A 13,458-nucleotide genomic window follows, 5' to 3' on the forward strand; every position below is an offset into this window, starting at 1 on the left:
TGGGGTCGAAAGTTTGTATGAAACTTCGTTACTACAAATGCTAGGAGTCTCAAATTTTGCATAGACGTCACTGGGACGTAGTCATGGAGAATTTAATAACAACATAGTTCACGCGGGTGAAACCGCGGGCCGCTAGTTTCATATAAAAGGCTCGCAAATTTAACCTAGTCAATTTTTATAACTTTTCGTTGACCTACAATGATCAAATTCTTACGGATCCTTTGGTGGGTGGATCAACTCGCACTTGACCGGTAGTTTAAATACACTTCGTGTCTAATAGAAATTTAGTAGATTTTTTAAATATTTTTTTTTCATTCACTTTTGATTTTACAGGATATCTTATTACAATTATAATTAAAAGAAAACAAAGGCGCACCGTAGCTCGTAAAAGTAAGTTTAAATGACAATAACCTTGCATAATATTTGCATTAGTTTAGCTGAAAAAATTACTCTTTTACCCCCGCAGGGTTCGTGGGCAGAACATGACCCTCATTCTTTAAGGTTTTGAAAATTTGCAAATCTAATTAATATATTCAAACAAGGAAAAGGTGACCTTTGAAAACAAAAATATTTTTGATTAATATATTTAAAATTATTTTCAAAAGAAATAAATACCTGATACTCTAATGTTTTTAAGAAATTCTCAAACACAAACAAGCACAAACAATATATTATTATTTAATCCTTTTTATAACATAAATATATTCTTCTATATAGATAAAGAAGTCCCAATATTAACGTAAGTGCAGTAAAGTGATCCAAGAGGCGCGGGTTCAAATGCCGCTACGTTCAAATTTTTATACGTTTTTTAAAAAGTATTTTTCTTTGTGAAGAAATTAATTGAAAAATTCAGTTGCATCTGTTGGAGAAGCAAACACTGGTCGTTCAGAAACAAGTCCTTTAAATTGTCAATATGGAAGCAGTGCGTGAGGGTGTCGGTTACAATCCATGAACCTCAAATCGTCGTATACTTAAAATATATGTCTCCACGCTTACAAAATTCAATTATTGACTCTTATTAATCAAAAATATGTTTCATTGTAATGCTTACTCCTCCTAGACCGTTAGACCTACAGCCCTGAAATTTTGCAGGAACGTTGTGGACGAAAACCTTTCACGCGCACTGATTGAACTTTGACTAACCTAACCTAGCGCGTGCGAACAATACAGAAAATTTCACAAAATTGTGCGCGAGTGCGAGTGCGGAGAGTTAAATAAGTTAAATAATCTATTCAATGAATATATTATTTAACATCAACAAATGCATCCACCACGTGTCACTGCTTGGTGTGGATTTTGGGCTGGATATGTCTAATTTCGTAAATAAACATCTTCTAAGAACTTTATAATTTAATAAAAAAACAATGAAAACACTAAAAACCTTGTTTTCTATTTAATTCAATATTACGTTAATGTTGGAACACCTCATATTACCATCATATCACATCCATATTAGCATTACTATAGACTAATAGAATCTTCAAGTTAATTAGTACTCCTTGAGGCATCTAACCAACTGAATAATACCTTTGGTAATGATGTACTTGTTTGGCAATTTCCCGGTTGATCAGATACTAAATTCACTCCAAGCTTATATTGAATCGAAATATCTTAGTGAAAGGCTTAGCTCAAGCCTCGTTGACTTGCAGACTCGATAACAATTATACTGTGAGTGGTCTTAAGCGAAGCTAAATATTTTAAGGACTTAGATATTAACAATAAAATGTTTATTGAAAATTATAGCTATAGTATATCAGACTTTTTTTTTTACAAATTCACGTAGGGGTATGGAGAGGGATCCTGGAGTTGAGACACTCCATCCCCATTAAGACGCTTCCTTTCTCCGTTTCCTACCTAATTCTTAAGATATAGCGAGTTGAGTGGTGGAAGTCAAGAACGAGGAAATAACAATATTAACATACTTTATTCCCACGAGTGGGAATTGAAACCACAACTGTCGCTTTTACAGTCGTACGCTTGTGCCCTTACGCCATAACGCAAATTTATTTTTACTACGACTCTAATATTTTTGATGTTTTAACTTCGATCAATGTTTTAATAATAATTTATATAAACTCTCACAGAATTCCAGTGAAGGCCGAACGTAATATAGTTCACAAAAATCAAGACGACTCAAGTTCAAGGCACTATCCCGACTTACCTTTAATCCCACAACCACTGTGTGCTCCACGAAGCACTCAATGAGCTATGACGTAGATTTTTCGTAAAAAAACCTTTTTGAATGCAAAACATAATTTTTATCAATATTATTTTATTAACTGTCTATAATATACAAGATAATTATACTAATTGCATCGTAAAATACATTGTAATATCTAGGACATTTAGATATTTTGTTCCTATTTCAATATTTGCAGGTACACGCTTTGGTCTCTATTCTCCCTCGTTTCTAGAAACATTAAGTATTTTGGATAAATTAAATTGACGGCACAACGCTTGATTGTCAAACGGTACTGTTATGAGTTCGATTCATTGGGGGAATGTGGAATAAATTATTTTCTTAACACTAGGTTCCTTTGTCTACTCTGCTAATTATGGGTGTACCCCATTTTTAAGCTTAAAATTTATTATCACAGACTACTACGATGATGTTATAATTACAAATTTAAAAATAAGATATTAAATGAAACATAAAATGTAAATAATTCTATATAATACTAGCGGACGCGCGCAGCTTCGCTTGCGTAATTAGGGGTGAATTCTAATAAACCACGTGTTCAATGAAATATTTAAAAGAGTCTAAATTTAAAATTTTATAAAAATCGGTGGCGATTTAAAGATTTTTCCATACAAACTTTTAACCCCTTATTTGCACCCTTAGGGGGTGAATTCTAGAAAACCATGAAACATGTGTTCAATTAAATACTTTTAAAAATCTAAATTTCAAATTTTATAAAAATCGGTGAAGATTTAATTTTTTTTCACCACCACGCTATGCCGCCATCGGATATTGGGGAGCGGAGTGTCTTAGCACTAGGCTCCCCCTGCCTAACTTGCTACAATATAAAATTTTAAAAATATATTATATTTTTAAGATAAAACTAATAGCGTATGAGATAAATCCGATAACATAAATATATTGTCAAAATTTCAGTATATTAAAAATGTGCTGTTATCATTAGAACAGCACTTGTATAGAATCATAAATCTTTATTTTTGGCAACCGTCTCGAATTGACCCATTAACTGTTAATATGTTAGTAAATAGAGGATACGGGGAGGCACCGCCATCGCCAGTACTAGTCGACCGAGGCCAGTCGTGGCGCAGGAGCACAAGCATGTGAATGTAAACGTGACGCTTGTGGGTTCGATCCCCACTCGAGGAAGTGAAGTGCCGCTGCACCACGACGGCCCCCCCCTTTTTATCTACAAGCAAGCATTTGTCTAGTCATCCTTTCTCTCCATATCCAGTTTAAAACAGGCAAGGTGGAATTATTTTATCAATATTATCGCTCTACGTTCAATATTAATTGACTACGTGCTTTTACCATAATCTCACTAATATTATATACATGCGAAACTGTCTATCTGTTACGCTTTCACGTCAAAACCATGAACGATTTTAATAAACTTTGGTACAAATATAGTAGCTCTATTACTTTAGAATTGAAAAAAGTAATTGAAATTGAAAGTGACGCAATTCGCTTCCCAGTGATATACATGTATGCTGAATAAACTATGATGATCAAATAATATTCTGCGGAAAATGAGTAACGGAGTGTCTTAACACTAGATTTCCTCTGTCTACCCTGCCATATTTAACGTGCTGAAAATAATTAAGCTGATTGAGTATAAAACGTAAACTTGGTCATATCTAAAATGAGCAAACTGAAAATAAAATTTTGAGAATGAGTAATAACAAAATTACTAATAATGAGGTTGTATAAGACGAAATTAATATATTTTATGTTCGTCTCAATTAATAAAATTTACGAGTATATTAGTAATAAACAGATATCCATCTTGTTGAAAATTTATCTTGGCACGAAATCATTAATAAGAAGCCAGAACCCATTAAAATCTAGGCACACCCGCATTTAAAAACTAAAGAAAGAGTAATTATTTCGAAATTTAATATTCTATGCAATGTGTAAATTGATTATTGGTTTACAATTGCTTTAGAGCATAGACGCCCTTGTCCATACCTAGAAGTTACACGATTTGTTCGTCGTGAAGACAATGCCTGTAAATATTGTTTTAATTACAGTTCCTTTATATTATATGAAACATATGGTTATTTATATTAGAATTAGTAAGAAACTAGTCTTCAAAATTGTGAAATCATGTAATAATATATGAAATTTATCTATTTCTATACCAACGCCAATAATTAAAGTGTTACAATGAATTATGTCACAGCTTTCGTGTCTAAGACAAGTGAAATAGTATTCTTATAATTAAAACAAAAGTGATAAAGCTCTCTAAAAACTTGGCTTATTTCCATAAAGTTTTTAAAATTATTCTTCAATTATACAATTTCATATAAATTGTCTAATGCTTAGAAACACATGTGTCAATTGACAAGAATTTTACAAATTATACGTTCAGCATAATATATGTACATCAAAGAAAAAATATAATTGGCGAAGTAATTAGCCATGAAGCATGCATCGCACGGTCAGTGTATTGACAGAAAATCATTGGCAACCAGCACCACTAGCTTACGACAGCCAGGTGGGGTCAAAGTTAGATAAATTGAGTGGCTCCCGCGCCACCAGGCAACGTCTGTGTCAGTCGTTTACGATCACCCAACCTCTTCACACGTTCTTCTATACTAATTAGGTTCGTGATAGTGATGGGTTATTACTATATTGTGCTTATTTTGAAACAATAAATATTGTATTTGAGTGTTTAAAACGATAATTGCCAGTGATTTTTCTATCTCACAGCATTCCTGGCAGGATGTGGGATGACGTGGTAGAAGAAGATAAGCCTGCGGAAGCGGCGCCGGCTGCAGAGCCTGCCGCTGAAGGGGCACCTGCAGAGGCACCTCAAGCTGAGGTAGCAGAACCACCACCACCAGAAAATCCAGTTCACGGCACCGATCCAAAGCGACTAGTTTGCAAACATTGGGTCAGGTACGGCCTATATATTTTATTGATTCTTGTTTACATTTGTAACTAAACTTTACTACAATTATAGTTCAATAAAATTTACATAATTTGGCCCTTAATTAAATATTCAACATCAAAGTTTTTTTCTTCTTTTATAAAATAAAACAATTAATAGGGTTCATATGACATTTTTTTTAGTGGTTCAAATGCATAAATATTTAATTTAAATATTTAATATTATTTTGAAATTCATTAACCTGAAAATATATTTAAATTTTCAGGCCAAAATTCTTCCAGTACAACTATATTTATGACTACCAAAAGAACTATTATGATGATTTAATCAACTACATAGACAAACGAAACCACGGTATACCCGTCGAGAGGCCAGTCCCGCAAACATGGGGCGAACGTGCTCTTAGGACCTATCTCTCAAAAGGCTACAGCTACAGTAGCAAGAAGTACAGCAAAGACACAACCCTGCTTCAACACATCTCAGTCGGTGCCAAGTTCCAGCGGGCCCACACGAAGTCCCTTATCTCGAGGAAGTATTCCAAACTTGGAATTAACTCCGTATACCTATAAGCTTGCACTAACACCCGCTTGACGTTGCTGTGCGGACGTTGCTCCTATCCACGATCGTGAACTTTATGTCAATGTTACAGGATTTCGTTGTCGTGAACCAACTCGCGCTACCCACTTTAGCCGCCCTACAGGCACTATTGTTACATTCAGAGCTGTCCGCATTCCTCTGTCGGTGTCATCTTATTTCAACGAATAAACTTTAAGTACAAATTATATATTTTTTTTATTTATACCTCGCTTGCGTCGAATTGACTGACATAGCTTTATAATTTATTTAATTTTTATAACAATAATTTTGGATATTTACTTGACATATTTCGATAATGCATAGCGATTTAATCTCAATAATAAAAAAAAGCAAAGCGATGTCAGTAACCAAATATGAGTGTTATGAAAATTGCTGTTAAATATTATGTAAGCCAAAAATCTAATTGATCCAATTTTTACCACAAAACTATCTTAATTAAATGTTTGATAATAATTATTGTATAATTAATAAAGGAAAACCTGATCAAAAACCCATACCTACTAACTATCACGTAAAAGCCCAGCATACCTGCATCAGTCTGCGTTGTTAGTGCCTCATAAACGTTACTAAATTACTGCCAATTAACAACACACAACGAAAATTGAGGCAAACTCTCAACTACTTGTTTAGTTATTATAATTACTTTAGATTAATAACTTCATTATATCAAAAGCAGAATAGATAACAACAATATTTCCTATAGATAGACTCCTTAACGAGAAATAAAAAACAACGTAACTGACGGTGATATGACAAGATGAAGAACGAAAAGTTTCAATGTCGGTATATCTAAAATAACTTATCTTTGACAGTTCAGTGAATGTAATCATTTGGAGGTGGTCCAAAACGTTAGGCTACCTAGCAGGTAGAGCCGGCAATCAGCCAAATTGAACATAATTAAATGTTACAATGACCAACGCAGCCTGGACTTCGACGAGTGTCACTAGGCTACAGAAATAGAAGATCAATATGTGTCCTTATTGTTTAACTGAAATGTATTCTGTAATTTATATAATAACTGTTATTATAATAGTTGAGGCGGTCGTGGCGCAGCGGTGGTGGTGTGATGGTAACGCGACGGTCGTGGGTACGATCCCCACTCGAGGAAATTAAATATTTATTTACGCTTATATTTCCATTTCATCGCCCTGGTGTCAAGGCAAAGCGCGGCGTTGAGTTCTGCCACTCAACACGTATTGCCTCCAGAATTCGGTAGAAAGTGGGGAACGGAGTGTTTTAACACTAGGTTCCCACTGCCTACCCTGTGGTGTGCAGGATACGGTGTGAAGCTGATAAAAAAAAATATTATGCTTAAACTGCGTTTAATTTAGGTATTAAAGTTATTACGAGCGATAGAACAGATTAAAATATTTATTTTTTATCTACTTATTTGCAAAGATGGTACGGAAATTTATATAACGAATGACATTTACGATTTTAATAATAATCAATTATAATACATAGGTAGGCCATTGTCATCAATAAATTTTGAAAACTCATTAAAAATATTTTATTTCAATTATTTTTTTAATGAATACTTTCTTTTGTATTTCTTTTCCCCAAAAGAAGAAGTCATATCAAATAAAAAAAAAAACAAATATATTTATTATAAATTATTAAGTGCATATTTATATATTTTAATGTCATTTCGTAATTCCGTCATTATCGTTCTATTAGCATTTATATGAAGAAATAGAATTTTCTTTGGCCACAACCGCAAAAGGACTTTGACATGTCAACTGTGATGTATGGCACCTATAAATAATGATAAATTACGGGGACCGTGCCATCTCCGCATCAAATGAGTAATGTCAATAATGCGATGTCATATATACGAAAGCAATTAGTTTGCTTTAATCATTCCTACGAACTAAGGCCGTTAGCACACTCAACGAAAATCTATAAATATACAAGCTTCATACTATTTTGAATTCAAGGAAACTATTACGTGTTCAAGATATTGTGTATATTTGTAAGAAGTTAAAAAAAAATGCTACAATAATAGTAGTATATTAACAAATGCAATACAAAAAAAAATTAAAAATACTAATAATTATATGATGTAATAATAGTTTTTTTTTTTTTTTTTATCAAACAAATGTTGTTGTTGTGTAATATTTGGCCCAAAAAGGCCTAAAAACTTTCGATTATTGTCAGTGGCTACTCACAACTTGGTCTTGGACATCATAATCATGTCCATCTATAACTTTCAGTTACTACAAATGAACATTGAAATTTAGAGCAAAAATTCCGAGATATAACTTCTGTTGAATAGCGAAAACAGTCTTTTGTTTAACTGTGTTTTGTTTAACCAGAGCAATGTAAGTATATAATTTAATTATAATCATTCCTCCGAATGGAAATAGAAAGAACCATGTTCATTCGCTTAGAGTCAGACACACAGGAGACGACGGGTTTTGGAAGACTGCGACGGTTTTCTAGTGACCAACTTTTGTAGCTATTTCCTTTTTCTTTAACTTTAGTTGGCATATTCTTCCTTCGTCAGATGTTTTAGTATTTGATTTAAATGTCCATGAGAAATATCTATAACGCTAAATCAGTTTTGGTAATTTCTTATAATTTAGCTGAATTAACGTTATAATTCTTCATCAGAAGCTTCAGTTCTTAAATTTTTCATGTTGATATATGAATAGCGCTTATCACACTTAACATATTTTGTTAAGGTCGCCACTTTCAATTTCTTCATTGTTTTTATGATATAGTTTTACGGCAGGTATGCCAGAATCATTCAATATAGTAGCTACAAGGATGTAGACGTACAAACAGATATACAAACAAAAAAAATAAAAATCATAGATTTGTTCTATTACTATTTCCTAATCACACTCGATTAAAGGATTCTTTTTAAAATATTTTATATACTGTCAAACTTTTTTACTGTTTTATATTAATATATAAAGCTTATAAAAAGTTTTTTTATTATACTATTGAATTTAACTAGTTTTCAATATTTTAGGGGTAAAATTATAAGGATACAATGTTTGATGTAGAATAATTATAGATTTTTTTATGGGATATTTTTTATTACGTTATAAAATATCAAAATCTAGCGTATTATTATGTTGTGAGTGAGTAATTTTACTCCTCTTATAGTTAACATGTTTATACTTCACTAATTTTGGCCTTTGCGGATCGTAAGACAAGACAATAATACAGCATTACGTACTGCGACCTTGTTTTTCTGGTTTAGATAAATCCCAGAAGTTTGGCTGGTCCCAAGATGTGCTTCAGTTATGTCACATGTGGAATATATATTTATTAAAATTCCTTCATTCTAGGCCACTTGCCTCACAATATATTTTTATCTCGTGCTCAACAAAACAATTGTCAAGAACTCTTTCGCCAATTGGAAAGAGTTTGGAGACAATGACAGTTATAAATTAATGTATCTACTTATAATATGTTTTACAATGCTATATGCCAACAGGCCTGACATCATTGTATGTGTATTGTATTCGAATAATTATTTATATTTAATGTCGAGCTAAAGCGCGGCGGTGAGTTCCGCGGAAGAGAATTCAACGGAAAGTAGAGAAGGGAGTGTCTTAGAGTACTGTATTCCCTCTTCCTACCATTTATTTAAATGGTATTAAATACACAGACAGACAGTATGAACACGGGAATAAAATATATCTTAAACATAATAATATAAATATAATAGAATTAGAATCTATATTGCTGCATGTTTCCAAGTTAATATTTCTTACTTCTACCGCAAAAATTTGGCGTTTATCGCATTTTTATCTTTTTTCCAAAAAACTTTAAAATGTACCCATGTTCTTCGTCACATACGTTCATTTTGCGTGCTTGAAAAACAATTGAAAAATGGCGGGAACTAGTTTTTTATTTATTTATTGCATGTTCATAATATCACATTTAATGGTATTAAAACCAGCCAGTTACATTCAGAATAGCCAAAGAGATTTGATTACTAATAATACATTCAAAATACGAAAATACCCTTGCCCCGACCGGTTATATTATTAAAAATATAAATAAATAATAATTATACGGTTTTTAATAATAGAATTGTTCACTACAGTTAATATGGATACATTAAGGCCGTCGGAATATTCGCTAATGGGAGTTTGTTTGTCGAAAGATTTTTTCTCTCATAAAACTACTTGGTTAATTTTGTAAAGAATAATATGTTACACATTAAAATTGTTCAATGCAATAAACATACAATAAATATACAACGATTCCGAGCTATTTTTATTGTTTTCTGAACAATTTTGCCATAACAAATGCTGTTGATACTTTTCTTTATGTCGATATATGAAATAATAATAAAAGAAACTTTACAGGACACCAATATATATACTGTGCCACTAATAAATGAGGATAATGACGGTGAAAATTTTATTCAAAACATAATTCATGGAAAGAGTAAGTATTGCAAACTTATATATATATAATTGTTCCACATTTTTATCTATCTATATATGTAAGAATATGTTACCACTGACTGAGGTAAGACGCACGCAGCCGTAAACGCTGTGCGTGGAAACGAGAAATTTGGACAGATTTTTATTTTCATAATGTGGACTCTCTCTAAGAAGGGATTTTGAAAAATTTGAACCCTAAAAGATTGAAATAGGCGTTGAAACTTTGTATTTATAGTAAAAGCGTAGCTATGGTGATTAAGTACAACTTCACGTCGAAAATTAGCATGTAGACAGACGCTTTCCCATATTGACAATTTGCAATAAATTTTTTTTATACTTTGCGGTTTAACCAAACGATAGCTTGTATTATTCTATTGTAACGCTATCTATTTAATTAACAACTATGAATTTATTTTGTTTTTATAAAATAAAATTTTAAAATAAATTATTATTTTTATATAAAATTAATGAAATGTTATGTGGGCTTGTCATGTCGTATTGGTTGGTGTAATTGTAAATTGTAAAATTGTAAAATTTTTGGTTCGATTTCCTCACGAGGATATGTAATACTTTATTTCATTTCTTTTCACTTCTTCGTTTCACCTTTTAAGTTCTGCCACTTAACACGCGATGCCTACAGATTTACGCGAAAAGTGTGGAACAGAGTGCTTATGACTACTTACTTACTCCCAGGGTCCCCTGCCTATCCTGCTAAGTGCGAGATACAAACATTTGTATTTAATAAATATTTGTAGTTCAAGCGGACCCAGATGGGCTAGTAGTTAATAAGAATCGAACGAAGCACAAAGTTTCGTATCGATATTTATTGAATCATTTTATCCTTGTCTCTTTAAATATTTAAAAAGAAGAAAGCATATACACGAATCTGTACATAAAATACCCAAATCGTTTTAAGTGTGCCTATAAAATTTAAAGAGTCCCTTTTCGAGTTCCCTCGATTTCTCCAGGATCCCATAATAAGATCTTGACATAGTGACCATGAGACCACCTGTGAGGTACAACAAGCTCAATAGTGTTTATTAGGATTAACAGCCTTTTGACTTTAAGTAGGCTAAGGCAATCATTAAATAATATGACCATGTTCCTATTATATTCTATGAAAGTATTAACTACCACATATAAAATATCTTCAATGTTCATACAAATTATTAGATATAATGTACAAAGCCTTTCGACGTAATTAATCTAAGGTAACTCCGTAACGTTCTACCAAAGATTGATTAAAACAAAGCAAACTCCAGCTTATGCACATGAGATTTGCAACAGCCATTTATAATAAAGTCTCATTGTGAATAAAATACAAAATATTATTTGCTTAGGCCATCGTGGCGCAGGGACTCTAGATTGTGACTATGGCACGAAGGCAAAAGCCCGAAGTTAAGTTCCAACACTCAGCAGGTTATACTTCGAAAAATTCGGTGGAATGTGGGGAACGAAATATCTTAACACTATATTCCATCTGCTTATCCACCTGAGTGCGGGATATAGCATAAAGCATTTTTTTACATCATGTGTAATAATAACGTGTGTATTTAATTTAATTTTTTATCTTATCAATCGCTTACATAACTAAGTAGTAGTGTGCTATTTAAATCTAGTAAAATTTCTAGTAAAGTTTCTATTTAGAGTTGTTATTTTTATGATTTAGCATAATACTGTTTTTTTTTTAAGAAAAATAACAATCTCATTGATTTTATAATAAAATAATATTATGATATGATTATAAAAAAATATTAAATTTTATTTCAAACTAATCCAGTTTTTTAAGTAAAAGTTAATTTTTCAGTAAAAAATATATTAATTTTAGCAATCACAAGCCTTCCTGAACATCTTATATTCACTGCACCTTACAAAGTTTGTGCAGGAGGATGTAAATCTGATAAAAATAATTTCAACATGATATTCCCATTATACGTTGGTCTCAAGAAAAGTAAAACTGTTTTCTCAAATATCTACTCTAGAGACTATGAAAAAATTTATTCTTCACTTAGAGATGGTCCATTTAAGCCTTCTAGCACTATGATGCCGTACACTTTGTGCCCAACTTTGTATAAAGAAAGTCTAACAACATTGCTACCAACAACTTTACAACCAACTACGCCGCAACCAACAACCTTGCAACCGCCAACATCGCAACTACCAACATCGCAACCACCAACATCGCAACCACCAACATCGCAACCACCAACATCGCAACCACCAACATCGCAACCACCAACATCACAACCACCAACATCGCAACCACCAACATCACAACCACCAACATCGCAACCACCAACATCACAACCAACAGAATCACAGCCAACTACATCACAACCAACAGATACACCAATATTGCAACCAACAACATTGCTACCACCAACATCACAACCGACAGATTTACTACCAACAACATCACCACCAATAGATTCACAACCACCAACTTTACAACCAACGACATCACAACCAACGGCATCACAACCAACGATATCACAACCAACGACATCGCAACCAACGATATCACAACCAACGGCATCACCACCAACGACACCACAACAAACGATATCACAACCAACGACATCGCAACCACCAACATCACAACCAACGGATTCACATCCAACAACATCACCACCAACAACGTCACAACCACCAACAGTAACACCAAAACCCGATGAAGATTGTGATACAGGACCAACAAAATGGCGAAACTGTATGTTTAGATATAGCAAAGTTTCGTGGTATAATACAAGAAGTTATCGAAGAACACAAGCAAGGCCACTGAAAAAAAGATTCTTAAAAAAAAAATACTTAGAAAAGTTTTATTACTAAAAAAATATTTCTTAAAGCATAATTTCAAACACAGTTAAACAGAAATCTTATTCTTATCTATCATCATTTCAAGAGTCAGAATCATTTCAGGATAGAAACTTATTGTTGTACGTGTAAAAGTAAAATGGTTTTCTTTTTTGAAAGTGTTATTTTTTTTTATTATTTTAAAATAGTATACTATTTTAAGTGAGCGTCATAAAAATGTAAATAAGCATTGTAATATAACAGATTAAATAACTTGAAAACTACATATTTATTTAATTTAAAAATAAATGGTATTATCACAATATAATGCTTCCTAATAAGAATTTACAATATGACGATGACATAATTATAGTATAATCCACCTATATCTGAAGAAAAGAAAGGAAAGAAAAGAGGTTTAGGTGTGTTTTAAAAAAATATATGTCTAATTGTTATTCATCTCGCCGCTCGACTCGCTGTAATCCAGTAACTAAAACACAATCCAGCACAAAACTATGTGTATAATGTTGAATTTTTTCTTCAATATCTATGGTTGGTTTAGATTTTTC

At 32.5% G+C, this 13,458-nt stretch overlaps 1 protein-coding gene across 1 annotated transcript; it reads left to right on the top strand.

Moving 5' to 3' along the window:
* The first annotated feature begins 4,671 nt into the window (after positions 1-4,671).
* Positions 4,672-5,872, top strand: fln (flightin). Its single transcript, XM_085206601.1, has 3 exons — positions 4,672-4,802; positions 4,910-5,098; positions 5,356-5,872. The coding sequence occupies exons 2-3, from the start codon at positions 4,923-4,925 to the stop codon at positions 5,657-5,659; spliced, it is 480 nt and encodes a 159-aa protein (XP_085062727.1). The 5' UTR covers positions 4,672-4,802; positions 4,910-4,922; the 3' UTR covers positions 5,660-5,872.
* Positions 5,873-13,458: the final 7,586 nt, after the last annotated feature.

Source organism: Heliconius melpomene, chromosome 21, assembly GCF_056956725.1.
Source record: "Heliconius melpomene rosina isolate 202511_hmr_F chromosome 21, ASM5695672v1, whole genome shotgun sequence".
Classification (NCBI taxonomy): Eukaryota; Metazoa; Arthropoda; class Insecta; order Lepidoptera; family Nymphalidae; genus Heliconius; species Heliconius melpomene.

Bases quoted from the DNA above. Each gene is read 5' to 3' on its own strand.
- fln (XM_085206601.1), top strand. From the start codon at position 4,923: ATGTGGGATGACGTGGTAGAAGAAGATAAGCCTGCGGAAGCGGCGCCG. The intron at 5,099-5,355 runs GTACGGCCTATA...TTAAATTTTCAG, and splicing joins GTTTGCAAACATTGGGTCAG to GCCAAAATTCTTCCAGTACA.